At 37.4% G+C, this 25,939-nt stretch overlaps 1 protein-coding gene across 1 annotated transcript in view; it reads left to right on the forward strand.

Annotated features, from left to right (window-relative positions):
- The window catches only part of BMP5 (bone morphogenetic protein 5), a 109,606-nt gene that overhangs the window by 48,662 nt on the left and 35,005 nt on the right, over positions 1 to 25,939 (forward strand). Inside the window, exons 2-4 of the mRNA XM_080389915.1 lie at positions 3,389 to 3,581; positions 9,472 to 9,620; positions 20,045 to 20,242. Of these exons, the coding sequence (XP_080246041.1) occupies positions 3,389 to 3,581; positions 9,472 to 9,620; positions 20,045 to 20,242 (540 nt within the window). The remainder of the gene's footprint in view (positions 1 to 3,388; positions 3,582 to 9,471; positions 9,621 to 20,044; positions 20,243 to 25,939) is intronic.

Here is a 25,939-nt window from a genome sequence, read left to right on the forward strand (position 1 = left end):
TCCCACAGAGATGCATTTTGGCAGATGAACCAAGCAGAGCTGGAATGACATGAGAACGCTCTGGAACAACTGCATACTCAAAGATCTTAACCTGTACTTTTTGGGCTGCCAGTGTTGAAAAGCTCTCACATGTGAAATAAAAATATTTGAGACAAGGTGCCCCCCTGCACTCATGCCTTTTCAGCAGGACAAAGGAGCTGAGAGATACCCTACTGAGCATTCATGGTCTTCTCTGACAAGGCATTTATTAAATGCAGAAGGGATCAAGACTTGTGTATTATTTTCAGTATTAAAATACTCAATATCATTAAATAACATTTTGCTTTTATAACTTGGCTATCATTCTAGCCATTAGTCATTATTGCAACATCACCATCACTACTTTTTTTTACGGTCTACTATATAATGCAAGATCTTAACTTGTCTAAATTTGTAAAATTTTTTTTTACATTTTGTACATTGGCCAACAGAAATTCGCAATTTGAGATTCTGGCTTCATTACGGAGAGTGAGACCTCCCTGGGCTGGGGTTTTTCAGTGTCCAGTGCCTGTTTCCTGCAACCCTTCATTTCTGCAGGCTGTTGCTACTCCCAAGTCCTGGCCTGTCTGTAAAAACTGTCTTTATCCAAGGAATTTTTGAACTTGTGTTCCGTTCAGATGGCGGTGCTATCTTGTTGAGGTTTAACCTTGGATATACATGGAAACACAGATAAGTGCTATCTGTGTGAGCTGTAAAATTAATTTCAGGCCCATCAGGAAGCTATCAGTATGCTTTTAGTAGTTGTGACTGGTTCTGAGAGAGCCCCACTGCTGGTATTGCAGACAGTTCTGACCAAAGTATAATATATAGGGAGAAAACTGCTGTTTCCAAACTAATATTACTAATTAGAGGGTACTTGTAAGAAACTAGACAAAAGGAAATCTCAAATCCAAATAAAAATGAAACAAGCCAGGAGCACTGGCATTTAAACCTTTTATTTGACATCCATTTCTCCAATACTTACACATGGTGAGTAGGGCTTAGTTACCCATGCATGCTCGTAAATACCTGTTGAATAAATACTAACCAGAGATATCAGAAAGGATTGCTACATTATATGTCTGCCTTTAGTATATTTCTCATTTGAAGAGTATTGACATATCTGTTCCATGTCAGTGTCAAAATGCTCAGTTATAACCTTGGAAACTTGCAGTGACTCTGTACTAGAAAAAGTCCTCCCCAGTTCAGTGCATTTGCATATGCTAATCTCTGCCAAGTTCTCTCTGAAATGAAAAGCTTTACATGGACATTAAAAAAAAAAAAAATCAAACAACCCCCAAACCTCAAGTCAGATCTCTGTATATCTCTCACATTTTAGAACTGGGCAGTGAAGCTGCTAAATAGACTGTATCCTGTTTCTCTTCAGTAGCAGCCCATTCATCTTCAGGTTCAGACCAGCCAGTTTACATGTTTCTGCCTCTTTTCTGCTTTACTTTTTCTACATAGTGTATGACGGCAAACCCATGTAAGCTAAATACACGCTTGAGCCAAGTAAACCTCACAGTTAGCAGACAATTTTCCTTTTGTCAATCACGAGAAAGTTCATTTTCACTGAAGATAAAGTGTTCCTATAGCCTATATATTTTATTTTGGTAGATTTTAAGGCAACATAGATTTGTACATTTTTAAAAAATATATGCTAATGGAAATGATAGTTTACATTTTTGAAAGCATGAAAAGGGAAATACACTGTAAAAGGCTAGCTACAGGGCTACAGGTGACTTAACTAGTAACTACTGCTCTAAAAAGAATTTAAATACTTTTCCTTCAATGGCTCTAACTTCAATATGGCCACAACTGCACCTTTATAAGGCAAGCCCAAAGTGTATTTTTTTAATACATTTCTATTTTGTAAGACCACATATACATTATAATAATACACACGTGCAGGTTTATAGATAAATATATATATATATTTAAACACAGATATGAACATATGCATGTTGCGTATGTAGACAAAATTGCTTGAGTGTACACACATACCTAAACATATAAGTGTAAATATATATTGTAATAACTTACACATTTTATTATTTATACATGTAGCAGTGATCTAAATATGCACTTTTTCAGAACTGACGTTGTTCTCTCAGATCTGGGGACCATTAATACTAAAATGTAATATAAGAGTAGGAGTTACAGAAGGGGACATTCAGCATAGCTGGATGCAGTCATAAATGTTTAGCTGATTATCCAAACAGCATCCCAGTTCTGAGTGTTTTAGGCTTTACCACCATCAGTACAAACAAAGCACCTATCTCACAAAGAAGGTAAAACTTCTCCAGAAGTGAGAGATTCTCTCTTCTCATAAAGCACAGTTTCTTCAGAGATCAATGACACATTGCACTTTATGGCCATGGAAACCATGGATCATTTTGCTTTCCACATCCATAAAATTTGAAGTATTACTTCCATACAATGGTCATCAGCCAGTACTGTGGCCTGTACGTGCCACTGCCATATCAAAACACATATTCCACTGCAAAAGTCACTCCTAACTTGGTCAGAACTGCAGCAGACAATGGAATTAACCCCAAATCAGTTGTAAAACTCAAATAAATTAAAATTGTCTGCTTACTGGCCCTTAAAATTCTGTGTGATCCTGAATCAAGCAATGATGAGGTTAACTTTTTTATTTTAAATGGTGGCAGTATCAAAAGCAGTGGGAGCTGCACCTGCCCACCCCTGCAGGTCTGAGGAGACTTCTTCAAGCCAGGAGTGTGCTCCCTTTGCTGCTGGGGTGCCAGAACCACTCGGCCCTGATTCACAGCTCCTGCTTCTGACCACTGGCAAGATGACACTTATGCCATTAGAGTACAACATGTGTTAATTTATATGATGTAACTGCTTCTTAAATATATAGTTGTCACAGTGTACTTTAGTACCACTTCAGAATTTATTACACTGAGCGGAAACGAGCAGCATTCCTCTCACCTGCCTGGTTATTAGCTGCAATTAGTGTTTTCCAAAGGTATCTATGACTCTGACATACTACTGATGTGCTTATGGCTACATTGAAGTCCTAAATCCTTTCGCAGCTTTTAGCTTGTCCATATTTCTTGCTACTTTACAACATGTCCCCTTTCAGCTTTTTTTGATATTCTTTCCACTCCAGCTTCTGGAATTTGTATAAAAGCCATCGAGGTTTTTTTTTTTTCTTTTGAACTGAAGACACTGGGCTGATGGAATTTCCTTTAACTGGAAGCATGTCTGGGCTTGTGGTTTTATTATTTGCACAGTTTTATATTGTCCTGTTTGTTTACTTCCAAGCACAGGGAACACTCTATTAATCATGGGAAATGGGCACTCATTTCGCCTCTCTATTTACATTTAACTCTTTTTCTTACAGTTGAAAGGGACAAGGACTTCTCCCACCAGCGAAGGCACTACAAAGAGTTTCGCTTTGACCTTACTCAGATCCCACATGGAGAGGCAGTGACAGCAGCCGAATTCCGGATATACAAAGATCGAAGCAGCAGCCGCTTTGAGAATGAAACCATTCAGATTAGCATATATCAGATCATCAAGGAGTATCCAAACAGGTACCTTATTGGCATGAACGTATCACATGCCGAATACTGTCTCATGTTTCTGTCTTAAGTAGGGAGACAATAACCGATCATAAGCATACCCTCGGCAAGGCATCACTGCTATCACGGGGGCTTGTGCAATATTAATTCCTAGGCAATGACAACAAACACCGAGCAAGAATAAAACTTATCTTCAATGTAATTTATTCCAGGTTTATGGAGAGTTCCATGTCCAACCTCACCAAATGATCTGCCCATGCTCTGAGAGGGTGAGGGTTCATGTTCTCAGTGAGCAAATGGTGGAGTTGTATGCACTGTCTAAGCATCTGGATTTGGGGAATGCACCATTTGCTGACACTGAGGTACTACAAGCCAAGATTTGCTTAGCTCCTTAAAGGCAAATAGATTGTTCAACTTTGTTTATGTTTGAAGGAGCATGGATTTTTTTCATGTGTTTTAATATTCTGCAGAATGTAATTAAAAGATAAAATCATGCACTAACATTAAGATGACATATGCACACTTAAGACATGCTGATCATCGTAGCTGAAAATTAAAACAAATCATAGAATCATAGAATCACTTAGGTTGGAAAAGATCTTTAAGATTGTTGAGTCCAACTGTAAAACTAACACTGCCAAGTCCACCACTAAACCATGTCCCTAAGTGCCACATATGATGTTACACATGAACAAATCTGTGTGTGACATACTTCCAAGACTACAAGACCTAAGTAAACAACAAGATTTCACCAGGCAAAGTAGGTGAAAACCTGAAAATTCCCATTGAAATGGGAAAGTAGCAATTCCAAGATGCTTCTGAAAAAAGCTACATACACCCAAATTTGGTTAAAATTAAAATTAAATTAGTTTATGTCTTTGCTCAGAAAAGTGGGGGAAGAAAGTTTTGTTTTGAGATAAACAAAAACTCTTCCTCATCTTGGAACATTTCTATCCCGGGCATGTTTAGCAAAAGCAAAGAAAATGGCAACCTAAACCTGCAGAGTGTTCTGGAGGAAAAAAATGCCCCACCACCAGTTAGCTTGAAGGTTGAGATGGGGTTCAAATATCTTTCCTGCCCACAGAAGCTTGAGCTTGTACCTTCCAGGTGAGATCTCTGAACATGAAGTTACAAAATATTTATGGCTATAAACAGGCAGTCATTTTATATGAATGGAGCAGTATCAACAAGAGGGTGAGCACTTTCCAGGATACCTTCTGCTTTCTTAGTAAATGTGGGGACAAACAAAGCAGTGCAGGATTATTTTTTTTTGCCTCTATCTTCAGCATGCAAAAATTCTTTTGACATAAGTTCTAAAAGATAATTCTTGGAGGAAGGAACAAAACAAGAAGGAATAAAACATATCTTTGTAAAGAGGTCAAGGCTAGGGTGGTGAAAGCTCTTCACCTGAAAACTCAACAGAGGTGGTTTTTTTTTAATAATTAATAGAGAAAGTTAGTTTTTCTAATCCATTGAATGTTTTATTTTGGGGTTTTTGTTTGTTTCGGTGTTTTAAATGTTTTGCCAGTAGGTAGTTTCTATTCTATTTTAGAGAAAGCAAAACTATTTACTACTCTGAAGCAAGATTGCAATTTAATATGATCTGACTTGTTAAAATGACACTTGTCTCTGTGAAGCCATTAAAGAAAAATCTTGATTTCTTTCAATACATAAACATAAATCTATAAACATTTTATAGTTCTATTTATAAACATAACCCCCCCATATCCTCTAATGAAAGCATGACGCCACAAAGGAGGTCATGCAACACCATGCCACCCATCTGATTTCACCAGTATAACTACAGAAACTTCAGATGTAGACCAAGTGTTTCCCTTCTATTGTAGAATTTGCCAGTCTCTACTTACTTATGAAGCAAATAGCAGCAAATGCCTCAGCGGGACAGGATGGGAGAAGACCACAAGGTCTTCACTGTTCAAATTAGACACAAGGAACTTTTCCCACAAGCTTCTTGATACCTCTGATACCTCCAGACAAGCTTCTTGATACCTCTCTCCTTTTTTTTTTTAATTTTTTTTTTTTTTTTTTTTTTCAATAAAGCCACAACTTTTGCTTTGGAGCCCAGACTCCATTAGTGTTATTCTTGACTTTGTCAGCTGAGGTTTGTCCTGCGTACGTGAATGTGAGGGTGAGAGAAATGTGAGGGTGATGAGACATGGGAGCAGGTTCCCCAGAGAAATTGTGGCTGCCCCATCCCTGGAAGTGTTCAAGGCCAAGCTGGACAAGGCTTTGAGCAACTTGATCTAGTGGAAGGTGTCCCTGCCTTATGGCAGGGGAATCAGAACTAGATGGTCTTTAAGGTCCCTTCCAACCCAAATCATTCAATGATTCTAGGATTCTGTAGTGTTCCACACTCCTTACTAGTGCCATCCCACAGCAAAATGACTGGGTTTGACCCTGATCTTTCACCCTTCCTTGCTTTAAACGGGAAACATGGATGTCTAACAGCGCTCTGCAATCCCAAATATAGTCCTGCTATGCTTTCAGGCAAGGAGTGGTCAGGGTTTAGGGTTTCTGAGCTGCAGGCTAAGGATTATGTTGTAGTCTTGGGCATTTGTCTGTCTCTGTGGCAGCATGGCTGCTGAAGTGTGTGTGTATTGAAATCACTTCAAGTTTGCTGAAATTACAGTCTTTGGGACTGAAGTTTTCTACTTGTTCTAAGGAAGCATGTAAAACATAGCCCATGGCAAGGCAAACTTTCCTACACAGCCCTGCCAATGTATTCCTACCTGGATCTTTTCTCATGATGGAAGTAATGTAGTGCAACAGGCTAAATCCTTGTTCATGATCTGCTGGCAGCTAGCCACTAATTTAACTAAACCCTAAGGATTCTTCCCGTATTAGGGAATCCTCAAGTGGCATTAAGATACTAAAGCAGCTTTCTGGAATGAGGCGAGAGGTGAAGCAGTGTTATGGGGATGGCCTATTACATAGTAATCGATTTGATCAGGTCGAAAACTTTGCTGGGTTTCAAGGAACATATAGATGTTTTATTCCACCTTTAGTTCCTTAAGTGACTCAGGAGATGTGGAGCTTCTTAGACATTCTGCCTGCAGCCTCTTTGTTGAAATTCTGGACTGTGGTAGCATTTCTGCTGTAGACAACTGGCCATTTGGGACCAGACTGAGATCACTAAACTTAAACAGCCTCCATAAAGGTAAAGCCAATCAGCTGTATTCTGCCTGAATGTGTTCACTGTTGCATTTCAGGCTATTTACGACATAATACCTTACTTTTTTATTATGTGTTGTGGGCTATTTTTTAAATAGAAATATTTTTTAAAATTAAAGCCAAAATTTGCAGCTGTTTTTCATTTTAAGTGTGATCATTTTTTTTTCTTTTCACAGCATAAAAGAGAATTTTTAAATCAAAACTGTCACAAAATGTGATGAGAAGTTTGAATGAATGACACCAGCTAATGAGGGAATCCTACTGTTAAAGTTCTCACTGCCTTCTCAGGGGTCGGGTTTTTACCCTACATTTGTATCAACTGTGAAAAAAGTTGGATTTTTTTCTGATAAATACTTTGAATTTCTGTAGCAAATTTCTTTTATGTGGGCTAAGTCATTAGCATTGGTCCAAGAGACATTTTCTTTATTCTGTTCTATGTTTTTAAGAATCAATTCTTGTTTTCTTTAGATACCCACAACTAATTATTATTTCATTTGCTGAGTTAATGTGTAGCAATCTGCCTCTTTGAGTCTATATACCTTAATCAGATCATTTTGCTTGGAGGAAGGTAGACAAGAAGATTGATATATCGATGCCAAAGACAATTGGGTGTGAGTTTCTGCTGCAGTACAACTTAATAAAGTCACACTGAGGAGAGATCCACAGGGGAAGTTTGTCCTTTATAGGAATTTCTGGACTGTACTGTTAGTAGTGCCCCATTCTAATTTGGCACGTCAAACTGTGCAACCTAAATTCTGAGTACATTTAGTATCAGTCCCAGCAAAGTTTGGAGTTGAAACAATCTATATGGGAAAACAATTATGTATTCTAGGAGGAGACAAGACAAATATGAAATTAGAACACTGTGATATTGTAATATTCTATATTCCAAACAATTTTACATTTTTCTATTAAATGTACAGAATGATGCAACAAATATTTATAAATAATGATCTTCAAATCTGTCACATTCAGAATTAAATCTTTCAGCTTTAAAGTTCTGATAAAACTGCTTATTAGAGAAAGAAGTTGGCATTTAAGACTCCAGGGAGTACTATTTTTGAGCTTGTGGTACGTCGTTGATTTGTTCAGTGCTAGTATAGTAGGTCAGGCTTTTTTGAATTGTAAGACTGTTTTCATGTTAGCTCCAGAAGGAGAACGTATGTTTTCTCCTTGTGCAGTCATTAGTACAGTTCTACTATAATGGAAGTAATAAGAGCCCAGCAAAAGATTATTCTTTAACAGAAGAAAAAAACGTAACTTGAAAGAAAGCACTTTCAATTTTCTTTAAAAAAAAAACACAACAAACAAACAAACAAAACCCACAAAAACCCAACAACCCTCCTTTATCATTTCTGAGCTCTTTAACTTGATTCTGCAGATATTCCTCACTTGTAAGTAAACACATGCTTGTCATAGCTCATTTGGTCTTAGTTTCCTGAGTGTTGAATGACCACAGTTTCAAGAGCTACACAAGATGGTTTTTTTCAGTATAAGACCTTCTAGGTGTATTTACAGTGTTTTGTCTAGATAAGACAACAACTCACTATCATGTCATTGCAATTAAGCAACATAAGACTACACTGATGGGACCACTGTATTTTTTAATCAAATTTTTATACACAAAGACTATTACTGCTGTCTCTTGTACCTCTTTAAGTATATATTCATGCTGTCTGTAAGGTAACAATAAGATTCCAAGGTTTGTGTAAGCCAAGCCTGTCATTAGTTGACTTGGACAGTCAAAATATAGAATAAAATATTTTTTCTTGTATATTATTGTTTTGATTACTATTTACGGCAGAAAAGAAATAGATTTCTGTAACTATAGATTTAGGTTTAAAAGGCTAAATGGTGAAAACAATTTTTAGTAATTCATGCTGCTTTTTAGAAACATGTCAAATGAAACTGATGAGAGTTAAGTATCTTGGGTTTAGTCTGGTCATCGTAGTAAGTTATTTGTAATACAGATGTGGTTCTGGAACCAATTGTGTCAGGAGATATGTGAAAACAGAACAAATACATGATCCATGCTAAACATTTAGTAACGTGATTATACTAACTCCCTTGAGCAGACCTTCTGAATTACTGGAAGATTTCATGGGAACAAATTTGAGAATATACCAGGGAACTGAGGGTTAAAATGTAATAATTACATTATTTAATCTTTATATAATTTCTACTTTGATATAAAGTCTTATTTTCTAAACATCTGTACTAATATGAAACTGTTCAAACTGACATTTATTCATGTTTTCTCATATGATATAGCTGCTGTCATATGTTATTAATAACAGATTTTTTTAGAAATGCTATACCTTTGAATTTTGGTTGAAATTGGAACATGATTTTGACATTTTTTTTCTTTTACATTGAATGGTTTATAAAAGTTAATCTTCCCGAGACATTTTAGTGCTGAAAGATGAATTCTTTACTTTGTGCATTTTTATCAGGAAGCTGGATTTTTCAGATTTTCCAGAGCTGTAGTTTTTCGATGTTAAGACCATTTCAGAAAAGTCTCTTGGGAAATACCTGTATTATATTTAACAATTACATGTTGGCTACAGCACATGCTGTACTGTGTTGTGATCAGGATATGTCAAAGGATTATTCATCTGGACTCCAGGAAGTTATTGTCAGCAAGGAAATTAAGGGCAAAAAAATAAAAATAATATTTGAATGCCTTAACTCTCTATTTTCTTTAACTTAGGGATGCAGACTTGTTCCTGTTAGACACAAGAAAGGCTCAAGCATCTGATGTGGGCTGGTTTGTGTTTGACATTACTGTGACCAGCAATCACTGGGTGATTAATCCACAGAACAATCTGGGCTTGCAACTCTGCGCTGAAACTGGGGACGGTAAGATCATAACTGTAGATTAAAATTCATCTGTGCTCGTCAGCTCTTCCTAGGAATCTTTTCTGGACGGGTGTTTTTTTGACTTGACTTGTTGACAATTCTCCGAGAGTTTAGAAGCAAAGAATACAAGTCTTATCTTGCCACAGCTATAGTCTGCAAACTTTCTATTATTCTTAATTCTGTAGAATATGGCAATTATAAAGCCAACTGAATCAAATTAAACAAATTTGGGGATAAAAGCTTCTACATACAAAATGGAGTTCCATTTTAATGTTCTCCCACTGATGATTACATTCAGGAAACTCAAGCATATTTGCAGAATTTTTGTTTTAGAAAGTTTCTAAAGAACTTTATACCATGGAGGAAGGTATTAAAAAAACTCAGGACAGTTCAGGATGTGTCTCATAGCCTTTGGTACTGATGTTCAAGAAAACTTCACAAAAGGGTAATGTGGCAATTAGTTTTCCGTATTTTTTTTAAAATATATTGAAATTGTTTAAAATTTTGCAATATTGAAAATTTTAATTAGTTGAAAATTAGAAAGAACAGTCAGAGCTGTGGGGGTTTTGGTATAAATTTACTGGGCCACTACATTATTCACAGCTATGCTTTTCATTAAAAAGTGAAAATGCATCTCAATGCAAAATAATATTTTTAGAAGAAATGTTCTTTACTTAGACTTCTTTAAAACTAATAAAAAGAGACTTATATACTGTTTTTTCTGTGATGGTTCACTTAATCCATCCTACTTTACAAGCAAACTTTCAGATTTAGCTCTTTCTTGTCAAAAAGCTTTTTATGTCAGAGGTCAAGGGTTCTATGATGCCAGTTAATCTAAACCTTAGCTGACATAATGTTAATGAGTAGCAGAAGAAACCCTGGTGTAAGGATTAATATTTTTTTCTCCTTTCTTTGTTCTGGCTAGATTTTCTCATTGTTTTTGATCTGAATTCTCCCTCAGGCTCAGCTGGGCTGTGAACAAAGCCTCTCATACTTTTTCACCAAGTGTTCTGGCTGCCAGAGAGTTATGCAAAAACTGTCCTCCTTTAGGCATGATGCTTGAAAAGGGAGTTGGCAGGCTGAACCAGAGCAGACGACTATTTCACCTAATATTGCCTATATGGTTGGAGTACAGTCAGTGGAAAAGGGAGGCAGCAATGCAAAGTAGACCACGTTGTTATTGCATTCAACCAGTCTTCAAAGGCACCACACCTGAACTCGGGCTGTATGAGGAGTGGCTCTTTTAGATGGCCTGGTTTTGTGAAGCCATTTTTAAGGCCTTAAAATTCTGGGGAGGTGACACCTCCGTCAGGCATCCAAATTAGGTGGACTGGCTTCTGGCCAGCTTTCCTGCTCCAGAATAAACTCCATCCTTGACTTTTTTTCCAGGAGTTTCAAATACAGAAATTCTTGAAAATTAAATATCCATGAAAGGCATTCATTAAGAAACCCTGGAACCAGCAATTTGTTGGTTCTAGCCTCAAAATTTTATCTGTTCAGTAAACAGCAGGAAAGTTTGTATGGGTAAAAGGAAACCTTTAGGTTAATACACTGAAGAAATTGTAAAATAATAGTTTATGTAAATATTTCCCCTGTCATACTCCCAAGATCAGAAAGGTGATAGGTAATTTTCTATTTTCAATTCCAAAGCCACAAGCAGCTTTACCTTCTGCACCTCACTTATTTGAATTTCTCAACACAGCTGCTTGAGCGAGGAGGGAATTCCCCTCTTCCCTCACTTTCTGTTCCCTTTTCAGTTTATTCATGCAAAAAGAGTGCCCTTCTAGGGACTAAAGTTTTCAAAACTGTAGGGAAGACCTGTGCTACACCACTTCAGCTTAGTATAAGGAAAACCATCCTTTCATGCTCTTACAATTTTGCTCTTAAGGCTTTGATTATTTTTATTGGGTTGCTGTTACTTCTGGAAGCTATTAGAAACACCAGCAGTTGAATGACACGTTTGTGTACAGATGGAACATGAATTTTTATACATGACTCAGTGTATAGTGGACTCAGTTTGTAACCCAGAGAACCCCACCCACCTTCCCTCCAACCAGTTTTCTATGAAACCTCAGAGACTGGTTTAAATCAACCAGAAAACCTTCTCCTGGCACAAGTGAACTTTAGGTTATACAGGTCTCCATGTCTCCAGCTGTCTATTGAGTTTACGGGAGGTAGAGGAGTTCTGTCCCATAACTGGAGAGACATTTATGATAAGACCTGATCCATTAACCTTTCTATTGCAACAGACCATTAAACTAAATGGGATTCTGTTAAATCAGAGGATCCCTGTTTGAGGTATTCGGGTGCTGCACTGGGGCCATGGATAATCACATCTGTAAATACACACTAATTTTTAGATTTATTCATACAGCACCTTTAAAATGGGATGCCAATAATTACTGAGACTCTGGAGTGCTACTATATTGTTATGATTAACATTAAGAGTAACCTTTCTTGCAGTTATCTTTCAGTGACTTTAGGCAATTACTTGTGTAGTTATATTTCTCTGGCGATCTCTGAACATGGTGCATAAATAATAATAAAGTCTACATGAGGAATAAAAAAAATGTAACTATTTAATATAACAGTGTGATAAAAACAACTTTGGAAGAATGTCTGGTTGTTGTAATTCACATTTTTCTCCCTTTGAAAATTCTGAAAAAGTACAAAAAGCCACATGACATTGGAATGTGTTTTCTTTTTTTCTTTAAGACAGTATTTGGTATCATACATCTCATTTTAGCATGAAATGTGGACTTTTACTCTTAATGGGACATTTTATTTTGAACAGTAAGAATAAAGGTTTGCATGACACATATGGAAGCTGTCAACATATAATGCACTGTTTCCCTGGGGCTGTGGTAAATTAAGGATCAGGTTTTTTTGATTCTCTTTTTAAATGTCTCCTCAACATTCTGCAGCACCCCTTTTGGCTGATTCCCTCCTTCTGACACCAAAATTCTCTGTGGTGTTTAAAATGAGAGGTGATCATTTTCACACTGATGGTAGTGTAGGTGTTAGATGAATTGCAGCATAAAATTAATGTAGATGCAGAAACATTACAAAAAGCTCCATGCAATGTTTTTCCTGTATATATACCATATGTCTCCTTAAAATGTTCCAGTGAATCAGCACCTTTGTATTAACGTATAATATTTATATAATTGGAAGTTAGCAACGGTTTGAACATCACTTTTACTAGAGGAGTATAAATAGCTGCAAGGGTATTCCTTTTTCTGTTTATATCATTGCTGAAGAGAACCTAGTGCTGTCTACAGTAAATGGGTGAGGGAGATAACATGTAATGATGACTATTGATCCACAGAATAAAACAGATTCCAAACATACAACTGTCAATAGAACATCCAGGTAGCCTCCACATCCATGTAGTTTTGTGCCTTTTCTTAGACTGCTGCAGCTCTCAGTTATTTTCCATCCACTTGCACATCAGAGTGGAAGAAACTGGTGGTAACTTTGAAAAGCCCAAGCTGATTAACGTGATTTCTGCTACCACACAGTCCTGTGGAAGGTTTTTTGGGGCTTTCCTGCTGTTTGAGGTGGGCAGGCAGTAGGAATTCTCAGATCCCCAGCTCTGACTCTTACTTCAGGTTTTTTTTTTTCCTCAGAGCAAAGGGAAACTTGAAATAAATAGGTTCCTTGATCGAAGTGAAGCCTGGGGAAGGCCAATTCGCTCTCCAGCACATATTTGTGTACACTCTGACATGTGTGCTCTGGAAGGGGGGTTGGTGTTTCAAACCTACGTGCTGCAGAAAAGATTGGTGAGGTCCTTCTCCATCAATGATTGGGGAAGCATTAAGAGAAACACTTTCTTTTTTAGTCTCTCCTCCTTTCAGCTTGGGCCTTACAAGGTCCCTTTTTCCTACAAAGCCTTCAGAGAGGTAGCATGGCCACATTCTCTATGTTACATGGGGTGACTAGCTTGCTTTCAACCCCTAGCAACCTGGCAGCATCCTGGCTTCTCCAGGGAGTTGGCTGCATACTTGACACTGGCCTTGGCCTCACCTTTAGAAAACTAAATGTTATCAATCTCATCCCAAGGTTGCCCTCCATCAACCTTGGCACCTAACTTACATGACGCTGGTAGCCATTAGGTACTCTGGAGGATGCTGCTGGCTTGTTACATTTAAGTCTCTTGGTGGATCTGGTATTTACAAGGCAAAGTATCAGAAGTGAGTTCACCTCCATTAGTGTCCTTACAGTGGGGGAATTTAGGATATATATATTTATATTGATGTATATATATGGACTTTGGCAGGCAATAGCTCTGCCTAAATTCTGAGCCATCTGGAAGCCATATAGCCATGTTAGCACAGCACTGAACCCGAGCTAATATATCCTGCCCCTCAGCAGGTTTTATTAGCTTGGGCTCAAGCACTGCCTAAGTACAGCTACATGAGTTCTGGTTCAGAGCTGACTTTGGCCAAAGTTACACTAGTAAATTAAATGTGCTCAGGAATACTGTGGTGTGAAATGAGCTGGAGGGATGACTTTCTCAGTCTCCAAAACAGGGTAACCCCATGGCAGCTGCCCCTCTGGGAGAGGTCCCTACAGCACTGCCTTGGGTGCTGGGGACTCTGCGGTGGAGCTGGCATAGAGTGTAAGTTCATGAGGAGCACACTCCCACCCTGAGCAGAGCAGATGATCTAGCTCCAGCATCTGGGAGTGCTCCTGGGCACTCTTTAATTTTCTCAGATAGGTGTAACCCCTGTTTCCAGCTGGGTCAGAAATACAGTCAGCGTTTTCTTGTGTGTGCTTGTAGCAAGCAACATGAACATACCCTTTGTTAGTAAGGGCACACTTACTTTAAGCAGGAGGGTTAAGGAGCTGAGATGGGCTCCTGCCCCTTCACTTGCCACCACTGCATACTGGTGCATACTTGTCCTAGCTATACAGCTATGCAACTCCCCCCCCATCCTGCTCCCTGATATAGACCGATATTTTAGAGATAATGGCATTTGTCTTCCATTTGATTCAGAAGGCTTTTATACGTTTTATTCTTTGGTGGATGACCAATTAGTTTAATCTCTTCTTGTTTCATTGTCTTCCCAAATACATTTTAACTGTGCAGAAAAGCCCTAGGACTCCCACAGAACATTCGCAGTTTAAGCACATTAAATTGAAAGGATAAATTAAGTACTTAGCAAGCATATTTGTGTATGATTACAACTAATTTTCTGTGTAAGCACACACGGTACTGCCACATTATACAGCATACCATGGTTCCTAACATGTTCCCAAGTGCTTTCTTCAAGAGTTTTATGAATACTAAAATGACCACAAAAAGATACTCAAAGTGCCTTCAACTAAACTGATTAAAAGCAACGAAATGTAAGATTTTAAAAACAAAAGCTGAATTTTTAGTTTTGACTAAAGATGTGAAGCCTAGGAAATGCAGAGCAGATCACCCAAGATGATCCATTTTTCAGAACCCTTTAAAGCCTCCAGAGATCAGAAGAGTTAATAAAACACATGAAGTCTGTTTCAAAAGGATATTTTATGTTGATGCAGATAAATGTGTCCACCAAAGGAAAAGTCTGCATAACAGTTTATATAGATGATACAACAGAGACAGTATAAAATACTTCAGAGTGTGTAGGATGTCTTATATATGGACCATCACACTTGTGTTAGGTATTCTCTTCTTGATTTTTTGGGGGTTTTTTGTTTGGTTTTTTTTAGTGAGCCTTCATTTATGCTTTTGTACCCAAACTCTGCCTCAGTTCTTTTGTTTCTGTGAAGTCCCATTGCTCTCAAGAGGACTGTTCAGGCATGAGAAACCACACAAGTTTCTATCTAATTTTGAAAACTACTTTGTGAGCTTTCAGACTCAGAGCGTCAGGACAGTTTTTGCTCAAATATTAAATATTCTTCAACCTTGCATACTCAGGATCTTCCTCCAAAAGGGTTTTCTGAATCCTCATTTCAGATATCACTCCCCACAAGCAGGATACCATAGGTGTGGCATCAGATATTTTTTTTTCCCAGCAAACTAGAAATGAATTCTCAGCATCACTGAAGTTTTTATTTTGATCTACAAATATATAACATTATTACCAAAATAACTACTGTGAACTAGCAGCAGTGTTTAATCTGCAAAAAGTGTTTTGTGGCTTGTTGAACACTTTTGAAAGTAAATAAGTGCTTGTTTTTCATAACAAAATGAGTGGTTTGCTGCACTTCGATGACTCAGGACAAAATAATGGATCTTGGAATCACTCATTGTCCTGTGTTGCCAGTGTAAATCTGGCCAAGATGCATAATGGCTGAAAGCTCTTGCAAAATTGGTGTCTGCTCAATGCGTTACATAAAATATATACTGCCTGAGGAGAGACAGCCAAGTCACAAATCTTACCACTGTCATTGGCATCCATGCTGGCTATCTCAGAAGAAGTCAGCTTTCTGAATGTCATGAAAAACGGGGCTATGTCTCCAGGTCAGGACTGTGAGACATACTGTTACTGAAAACTTGAAGGGATTCTTGCATTTCCATTTGGAGCAGCTGGGGGGAGGAAATGAACTTTTAAGATGGACCTTGATCAGTTAATGAAAAAAATTGTATGCTATGACTGCATGTGACAGCAGAAAAGCAGACATAGTGACACAGCAAACAGCTCTGCAGCTATCACCCTGACTGTTATTCCTATTTTGTAGGTTAAAAAAAAAAAAAAAAAAAAAGAAAAAGAAAAAAAGAACAAAATCATCAGGATTGTTGAGGTAGGACATTTTTATAAGCTGAACTTCACAGTTATTTTTTCAGCAGCAATTCCTTTATTACAAGGGGACAGAACACGAAAAGGCAAATAATATTCATTCAGTTCAGTCAGTCAAACCAGCACTTCCATACAAGCTTTTATGCAAACTGCTAAGGGCACTTCGCTATCAAACAGAATAAAAGCCAAAAAAAAGTTTAAATGCCAAGTCAAACAAATACAACTTGCCAAAGACTCAAAATCATATGAATAAGGACTCAGGAGTTCAGCAGATTTGGAACATAATGCTTTAAGTCTTAGTCTCCAAATATACCTGTCAATATGGAGAAGAGATAATAAATTATCATAGCAGAACTAAGAAACACATGTCTGAATGTGAAGATTACAAAGGCTCTGGACTGCCCCTGCACAGAGTAAGGCTGTCTGTTTTGCTTATTTGGTTTTTATAGGTGTAGGGGCAATTGCACCGGCCAGGTTAAGTGGAGCAAGCACTAGCTGACTGCTGGTTTTTTGCACTTTCTTCTTGTTTTCTTTTAAAATCTGAAGAAAAGTCTTTGAAATCCTCAGAATTAAAGATATGATGGAAGGATAAAAACAAACCCACTTTTCAGAATGCTTGACCACATTCAGTTCTTGTTCAGAGATACTCAAGACAAGCAGAGACACACACCTTGCTGTTTTGGTTTTACCAGTTTCATGCGGGTGAAGCTCCCAGGGAAGGTGTAGTTAAGCAGGTCAGCCTGAGTCATTCAGCTGATTTTAGAAAATACTGTTCTAATATACCATTATGGAACAACTGTGTGCTGGAGAGGCCTGGATTTTCAGTTGTCATGGAAACCAAGAGTTTTCTAAATGCTTACAAGAAATGATAGACTAAAACTACTTACTAACTGAAGCCCACGAGTATTTCTTGCTGCAAAGGCCAATTTAGGTTAGGGTAAGATTTTTCTTACTGTATTCTGAAATCCACACTGTGGACAAAGGTGAGGACTACCTAATGAGACCACAGCACATGGATGGAGCTACTGCTGTGGCAGAAAGCTTGATGCATTTCAGAGGCCAAATACTTTGAAATGCCTCCTGTTCAGGAAGGGGCAAAGCTTTGTCCTCTTAGACTGTAGGAAATCTCCCACACGTGCACTTTTTTTTTTTTTTTTAATAAAGGATAATAGAAGCTCTGTAAATGCAAACTTTCTTTCATACAGAAGGAACCTAAAATGGAGACAACATATGTGGTTTGAATTTCCAAACAAAAGAGTTCAGAGATAGTCCTCAGAAGAAATGCAGCGTCTCAAGGGCAGTGTATATTTTGATTGCTTAGTCTTCTGAAAGTTGCAGTTAAACCAAGGTATATGATAAACCAAGACAGGAAAGTTTAATGATGAACCCACAGAAGTCAATAAAAGTTTTCCTGTTGACTGCGCTAGAAGCAGATCCAGTGCATATACCATTCATGAATTGAACAAATGGGTCCTAAAAATCAGGTTGGGTGCTTGAAAGATCAAACAAATACAGGAATAAAGTCACCTAAGCTGTTTCTGTGTGTAAAAAGGCTGTGGGTTACAGCATTAATTTTTTATAGTATATCTCTATACCCTGAATAACTAAATAAGCCTTAACTTGTGGAATCTTAATAGCCATCTCATTGCTGAAGTCTAAAGGAAATCCAGAGGAAACTTAATAATATTAAAAGTTATTTTAAAGGGAGTTCACATTGGTTTGAAGGATATTTTGCTTCTCACACAATATCCACCATTGTAAATTCAGAGGACCTAGATTTAAATTCAGAAAACCTCCACACGTCTTTACAGCCCTCAGTATATACAATTAATAGTATTCTTAAAATGTCTACCAGTGAGGTATTAATCTTTTACAGATAAAATTAAAATTCTGAAAGTCATTGGAAGAAAAAATAAAGAAAAATAGTAAAAATATTCCCTCTAGAAATGAAGGGAAACTTGGAACTTTGTGGTAAGAGACTGGTTTGTCCATGTTGCAATGAATAGAGAATAGTCTGTACAGTTTTTCATATCTGACTTGCAACAGAAGATTGAAACACATAGAAATTAATGTTACTGAATTATTTAATAGTAACTCAAACACATGAAAAGAAGAATTAAAGAAACACAAGTCTAAAAAGGCATTTAAAATGAAATCAGAAGCTTCAACAAATATATTTTTCCCTTGCAGTCAAAAAAGTAATTATCAAAATTGTTCAGAATATGTTGCCAATTACTCTGCTCCATAACTGCTAACTTTCTCAGTTCTTCTCTTGCCTTTGCTGGGCTCTCTGTCACTGGAAACATCTTAAACCAATTTAAAGTGCTACACCTGAATAAACATGTTGTAAAAGTGTTTATGTATTGAAGTGGGTCAGTTCAAGGTATGGTATTTGGCTGGAACTTCTAATTTCTCTTTTTACTGCAAAAGGGCTGCCAGAAGGAGGAAGTCTGAGCTGAATTAATACATTTGTTACCGTGGAAGTAGAATGGAAACTACTTTAACCACAAATCAAACTGCCTCTTTCATTTACGCCAGTGATAGAGTTTTTATAAGAAATATAGACTCTGGCATACAGCCACTGTAAGTTTGTGTTTGAAAAGGAAACCTATATGCTTATTTCTATAAGGTTTACTCTTATGCTTATTTGCAAGTTCTTTTTCAGGATGATTAAGTTAACAGTATTATACATTTGTGAGGCAGATGCTCCTTTGTCGCCTGGGTAGCAAACTTTTCCAGTCGGTTTAGAAGAATCCCCAGGCACCCTGATGCTGCACAGCTCACATGGTGCCTATGCCCGTACCCTCCTGTTTAAAGGACCTCTGTGTCCCCCACCCAGCACAGCTGCACAGCTTCACATGACACTGTCTCATTTTCTGACGGTTGAAGGGCTCTGCATAATACACGTATGCACAAAAGTGTTTATGCTGCCAAAATAAATTCTGTTAAGAGCAAGGGTTTATTTGCTAAAATGTCACTGATGCAGTTTCAGTGACTTGTTTTGCTTTCTTTTCTTTTAGTGAGGTTTAGATCCTATAATATAGTGAGGTTACCACACAGCTCTGACTGAACAAATATTTTAAAGAAATATGCACATCCCCTGGGAACAGAACCAGCGTCAATAATGTACATATTTCAAACTCTGTTCTCTTGAATGACTGAATGCCTTCCTATCTTTACTAGTGAACGAACATCAGTTTGAGTAACACCGCACAATATTTATTTTTAAAGCAGAAGTATATTTATTATCTACACTTCTAATTGCTACCAATCTGCTTTGGGGATATAAGGTTCCACATCTCACACTCAAGTGATGCAAAAATTAGCTGACTGCATTACATTATCCTTTCTGTAGCCTATAGACTTTAGTGGGGCTCATTTATTTTTCAGTTCTATAGATGTGTACCTAAGACTGAATTAAAATATATGTGTAATGAATAAATTATATAGTGCACAGAGACTGAAATTTTATTCAATGACAAACTACCTGTAAAGCTGTTGAAACTTTTGTAAATTGATGAATTTTTTGTCTTTTAAGTTCTGTTTAACAAAATGCATTTAGGATTCTTAATCACATAAATTCAGGGTTATGGGCAAAATCCTTGCCATGTTTCAGTCAGCAGTTGAACTCCACGGCTTCAGGAGGGGCAGAAGTTCACCTTTTAACATACAATTCCCATTACTTTATAGGTCGAAGTATCAATGTTAAATCTGCTGGCCTAATTGGAAGACATGGGCCTCAGTCAAAGCAACCATTCATGGTTGCATTCTTCAAGGCAAGTGAAGTGCTTTTCCGTTCTGTCCGAGCAGCCAATAATAAAAGGAAAAATCAGAACCGCAACAAATCCAGTAGTCATCCGGAGTCTTCTAGGATGCCAAGTGTTGGGGGTAAGATGAAGCTATGATTTACTAGCCTATTTATCAGAGTTATGGGCACCTGCTTGAGCGCAGTAGTCACAGCAAGATTTGCTCACTGTCTGAACTGTCAGAAGCTGTGTTCCCCCTCCATTTCTACCTGCCCCTCTAGCTTTGTTTAAACCTATGTTATGTTGGCCCTCAGTATGATCTACCTTCTGTGAGTTAGGTCACTTATATGTATCGTGGGCTCCTGGAGGGTGAAATGACCAAGCAGCTTTGGAAAGGCTGTATCTGAGCTTGAAGCTAGTCCTACATAGAAGGCAACTGGATGAGGTCTTTGCTATGCATGACAAAAGAGTAGAGAGAGTAGAGACAAGGGTTATGCACCAGCTGCTTGTCTAGGAAGCCTCAGCAAAAGGTAGTGTTTGAACTCTTATTTAACTGCCTATCAGCTGAAGAAGCCAAAATGTAACACAAAAAAATTGAATATTGGAAATGAGGAAGCTTGACCAATCTGTGAAAGCCTAAACTGTTTGTGAGTTCGGATCAGCTGATGTGTACTGATGTAAATACACTGCGTTTCCTTGAACGGAGTGAATTCCATCCCTTATTTACCTGAAAGGTACTGACAATAGTGCATGTGAAAATGTTAGTCCCATTAGAGCCTGGAATAAATTTTGCTCCAGTTCTTTCCTGAGGTGCTCATTTCAGCTCGAGGCACAAAGTCACTTCCTAAATATTGTCACTTTTGAACAAAAATTTCTATTTTTCAGGGACAGGGTGTGCAATTGTATCTTTCTAAAAGCATGGCAGATCTCGTACCAGCACAGCAAAATCTCAATATAGATGCTATTCTTAAGCCCCATGGATGTCTACAAGTAAGAAAATTAGTAATTAGTGGAAAGTATTCAGCTCTGGAGTGGAACTCATCTGTTTGAGGAGAACTGTTATGAGCATTAAGCATTACTTATACCCATCTCAGAACCTTGACAGCAGCAGATTAGAGACCTTTAATGGATAAGCCTTTCCCTGATCTTATGCACAAGGATGAAATTTTTCCTTAAAAACTACAAACTGCTATTGAGTTGCTAAAGAAATAAAAAAAAATTTAGTAACTTACCTTTCTAAATTTATTTAAAGTTTACCTGGTAATCTACTGGAATAAAATCCCATTGTAAGGTTAAAAGTCAGTATTAGAACATATCTGGAAAAAAAAAAAAAGGGGGGGGGGGGGGTTAATGGGTTAATCCACAGCAATAATTATTACTGCTTCAGTCGTGGGCTCATTTTTATTTGTATATGATGTACAGGTAGAAAAAATACTGCGCTATTTCTCTAGTTTCCATTGAGGACCTGAAACACAGTTCTTGAAGCAGATGACTTGAAGCTGCACGTGTTCCCTCTGCGGACACTAGCCTTTGAAAAGCCCCTGACATTTGTCAAGGCACCAGGTTTCTCTGTTTACAACAGGGTTTTGTTTGGGTTTTTTTCTGACTATTGTAAATTTTTTTACTATTCTGTATGACAATACAGAAAAAGCTCATCTGCATAATTAACTTCTAACTTCTTATTTGTCAGTATTGCAGGGGAGCGGTTATAAATAAATAATGAAAGAACTCTAAAACTGGACAATTTCAGGGTTTTATTAGTTAAAAAAAAAAATCACATATCCATAGCAGAACAGCATTTTTTAAATTAGTCATTATTTATAAAGTTATATTGACTAAATGTTCTCTCTTCATTAACTTTTTAAAGTTCTTCAGATTTTTTTTAAATAATGCAAGTTAAAAATTGATTTGCCATCTTGTAATTTAGATGTAGCAAGCATGCTCATCAGTTAAGCTTGCTCACTGGTGCTTGCTCTAAATGCATTTACTTCAGTAGATGAATTGAATCTGTGTTTTGTTTAATTCTAGTAAAAGCAGCATATTTTTTTCTGTAGAAACTATTCCTTCTATTTTACTGGTACTACATGATGCACCTCCCTATTTTCATAAAAGGGCTTTGGACTGAATAACACAACATGAGCATTTTCTTGTGGGTTTTGTTTGTTTGTGTTGCTTTGTTTTTTAAATACAGTCAAACATGATCTGTGCAACTGCATTAACTCCAAAATACAATCTTTTACCTGAAGGGTAAGTAATATTTTCTCTGCACAAAAAATATTTTTAAAAAGATTTTTCATGTTTCCTGGAAAATGACTGCTATTTTTGAGAATCACATTATTTTGGGAGAAGGGGAAATCATCTTTGGGAGAAGGGGAAATCATCTAAGTACACGGTACACACAACATAAATATTGTACTTTCAGACTGAAACATATCTTTCTAGTCCATGAGGAAATGAGAATTGAAAAGATTTGTTAAGCCTTCGTGATTATAGCAGGAAAGCTGAGCACAAGCTCCCTGCTGGTTTAACTGGGGAAAAACTCAAACTTACACACTAGCAAATTGCATCAGCGTGAGAATTACCTCAGGAAGAGCTGTCTGTATGTCTCAAAACTGGTCAGTCTCATCTGTGCATGCAGTCATGCTCTAGAGCTGTTGTAAAACAAGAAAAATCAGAACATCTCTCGTGAAATGTGCGTTATGAAACAAATTTTCTCCTAACCTCTTTCAGCCCCCAGTCTCCGTTCCCCAGTCTCCCTAAGTGTAGAGGTACATCTCTACATATGTTGACCCATGCCAGATCTCCATCAAAAAAGACTATAGTTCAAGAACACCATGCTTTTAAAACAAAATTAGTTTAAGAAGCATTTGCACATGCAGTTGCATTAAAGGCAGGGATGTTGACCTCTGACTGGGCATGGAGGAAGCAAGATGTGAGCAGGCTAGAACAGGTGGTAAAGCTGAAGGCAGATATGTAACCACAGCCTCACACAGCAATATCCTCTGAAGCAAAACTGCTTGGAGGAGTAGCTTCTGCACCATGACAAATTTGCTTCCATGCTCTTGCTTTGCAGTTTGCTTCAACAGTCTCCATATCACAAATGAACAAACTCCTTTTATTTAGATATCATTAATGATCAGTGATGGGACTTTTCACACTGTGTTTCAAAACACTTTTTAATAACTATTGCAACAATACTCATTAAAATCTGCAGATGAGCACACTGACGGCTACAAGGCAATGTGCAGATTCTATCCAGATTCTCCAGTGTGCAAAAAAGACATAGAGAACACATTCTTGTTTCCCAGATCTCTGCATCTTTGCAGAACACAGTCCTTCCATGAGAAGAACCTGTTATCAAGGAATAGCTATGCACTTTTCCACCTGTTCACCAACCCAGAAAATGGAGCATATGCTGCACCCCTGCAGGCTTGTGGGAGAAGGCTGATTCTCCTAGTTCTCTACAGCTTCCAATAATAAGCCGTGCTTTAAAATTATAATTCTTCTCTTCATATTTAAACCACAGAAAAACCCAAAGAATTCTGCCCATCATCTTCCTCATGGCACGCTGTCAACAGATGATATTAAATTCTCATTCACCCCTTGATGCAAGACAGCGATGACATAAATGACACAGTGATGGGCAAATGTCACTGTGTGATGTAGGTTCTTGTTTTTAAGCTTGTTCCATACTCTTGTATCTACAGCATCGAAGTCAGACACTGACAGTGAAAAATGCTCATCTACATAACCAGAGGTTATGTAGCCAGACCCTGATAGGTATGCTGTCATTTCTGTTTCACAGGCTTTGATTACACTTCTCTCTGTAAGTCAATCCCAACTTTATTACAGTCATGCCTTCCTTTTCTCCTTGCTTTTTTCTTCTTCCTTTTCTGTTTGTTTTCCCCAGCTCTTTTCCTTTTTCTTTTTTTTTCTTTTTCTCCTTCCCTTTGCCCTTGCCTTTTGTCATCTTAATTTTGCCTCTTGCCTTTTTTTCTTTTGCCTTGTTTCTAAGTTCTTGGACCTTGAGAAATTAGCTTTATTGTATTCTCAGCATGTCAAAAGGAAAGCCTCACTAGGCAACTCAGTTCTTCCCTTCCAATGGACAACACATGTTTTTAATTATTCATGAAGTTATACACAAACACAACATCAAGAAAATAAAATCTATATGTGTCAGTTATTATAACAGCTGGGCAGTTGACAGATTTGAGGTCAGCATCCCTGTGTTGCTAAGAACTTCAAGAGAAGATGACCTCAATGCAGTATAAAGACAGACACAATTAAAATTAGCATTCAGAGTCCACCTGCCTGCTATGCACAGATGATTGAACTGTTTATTACTCACCCAGTTGTATTTTTGTCAATCTATAGATAAAAGGAAAAATAAAGAAAACAAATCAAGAAAAGGCAATGTGTTCCCAAAGTACATCACATAATTCTTCCTTAAAAAAAAGTCTGGCTAAATTTATTTTTTTTAGCATCTTCTAAAAGGAGTTACAATGTAATTGGGCACTAGAGGATGACCACATTTAAATACTGAATAGCCACTTACACCAAGAAGGTCAGAATTTTTGTTCATAATCCAATGAGATAAAATGCTTAAATACAGTGAGAAAACAATACTTAATTCTAAATTTCCTGCATTTTATTGGCTGGTGTCACACTAATTAATTAAAAACACAGAACTTTGTGATAGTATATATAGGCCTGTCTATATGTATTTATGTCCCTTGGGAAAAAAAAAAAAAAAAACAACACACAACCAAAACCAAACAAACCAAAGAAACTAATTAAATTTCTTATAGATTTTCTTGCCCTCCTTCCACAGCTCTTTCTGCTATGTAGGGGTTTGGGCCCCAACTGCAGTCCCTGAACAGCTGAGGAACAATGTTTTCTTAGTCACAATAGCCTACATGTTTGATTCTTGACAGAATAAGCATATGGGTCTTGAAGCTACAGTATATGAAATTGAATCCTTGGCACCAGATCTTATTATAAATGTCACATTTGATACTTACATGAAATGTTACATTACACACAACATTTGCCTTATATGAAAGATAGAATTTGAGGAAGGAATACAGACTTGCCTGAGTCTCATTTTCCTCATAGGTGTATGGATTAGATGGTTTGCAAATATATGTCTACATATGAAACACAGATTATCTTATCAGGTGTTCTGGTGTGACTTCTCATCCACCACTGGTTAACCTATATTGAAATAATTCAGAGTATCCAGACAATGAAGACATCTATGCAATGACTTACATATTCATTATTCAGCCTTTCTCCTTTACCTGTAGGGACTTCTGTTACATTCTGGTCCTAAAACTTCTGTACACATTCTTAAATATGAGAATGTCATGACTGAGAGGAAACTGACAAAAGCAAAATCTTCAGAGTTCTTTTGTTTGCCTGCTTGGGTGTTATCTAAAACCAGATTGTGACTTTCCTGACTTTCTCATATTCATATCTTTCCCACATTTTTCAGTCACAGGTTTCTTTGCAGTGACTTGGGTTCTATATGACTGAATTTAAAACTCCCACTAACAGATGAAACAGAAAAGCTCAATATTTGCCTCCTATGAGCACTGATATTAATCAAAATCAATATACAAATCCCTGTGAAGAGTGATCGACGAAACACAGTTCAATGTTTTTTAAGTTCAAGTTCCTTTACTTTTCACTCCCTTCACCTTACTTCTAATGTACATGCAGAACATACTAGATTATTAGCAATAACTCAGCACAAAGTATGACTTAGAGTGTTTGCTTATATTAAAGGCATACAGATTTTTGAAAACTCATGTCTTAGGATGTCCTGCCTTGCTTCCAC

This window comes from Falco punctatus, assembly GCF_963210335.1.
Source record: "Falco punctatus genome assembly, chromosome: 5".
In the NCBI taxonomy this organism is placed as follows: domain Eukaryota; kingdom Metazoa; phylum Chordata; class Aves; order Falconiformes; family Falconidae; genus Falco; species Falco punctatus.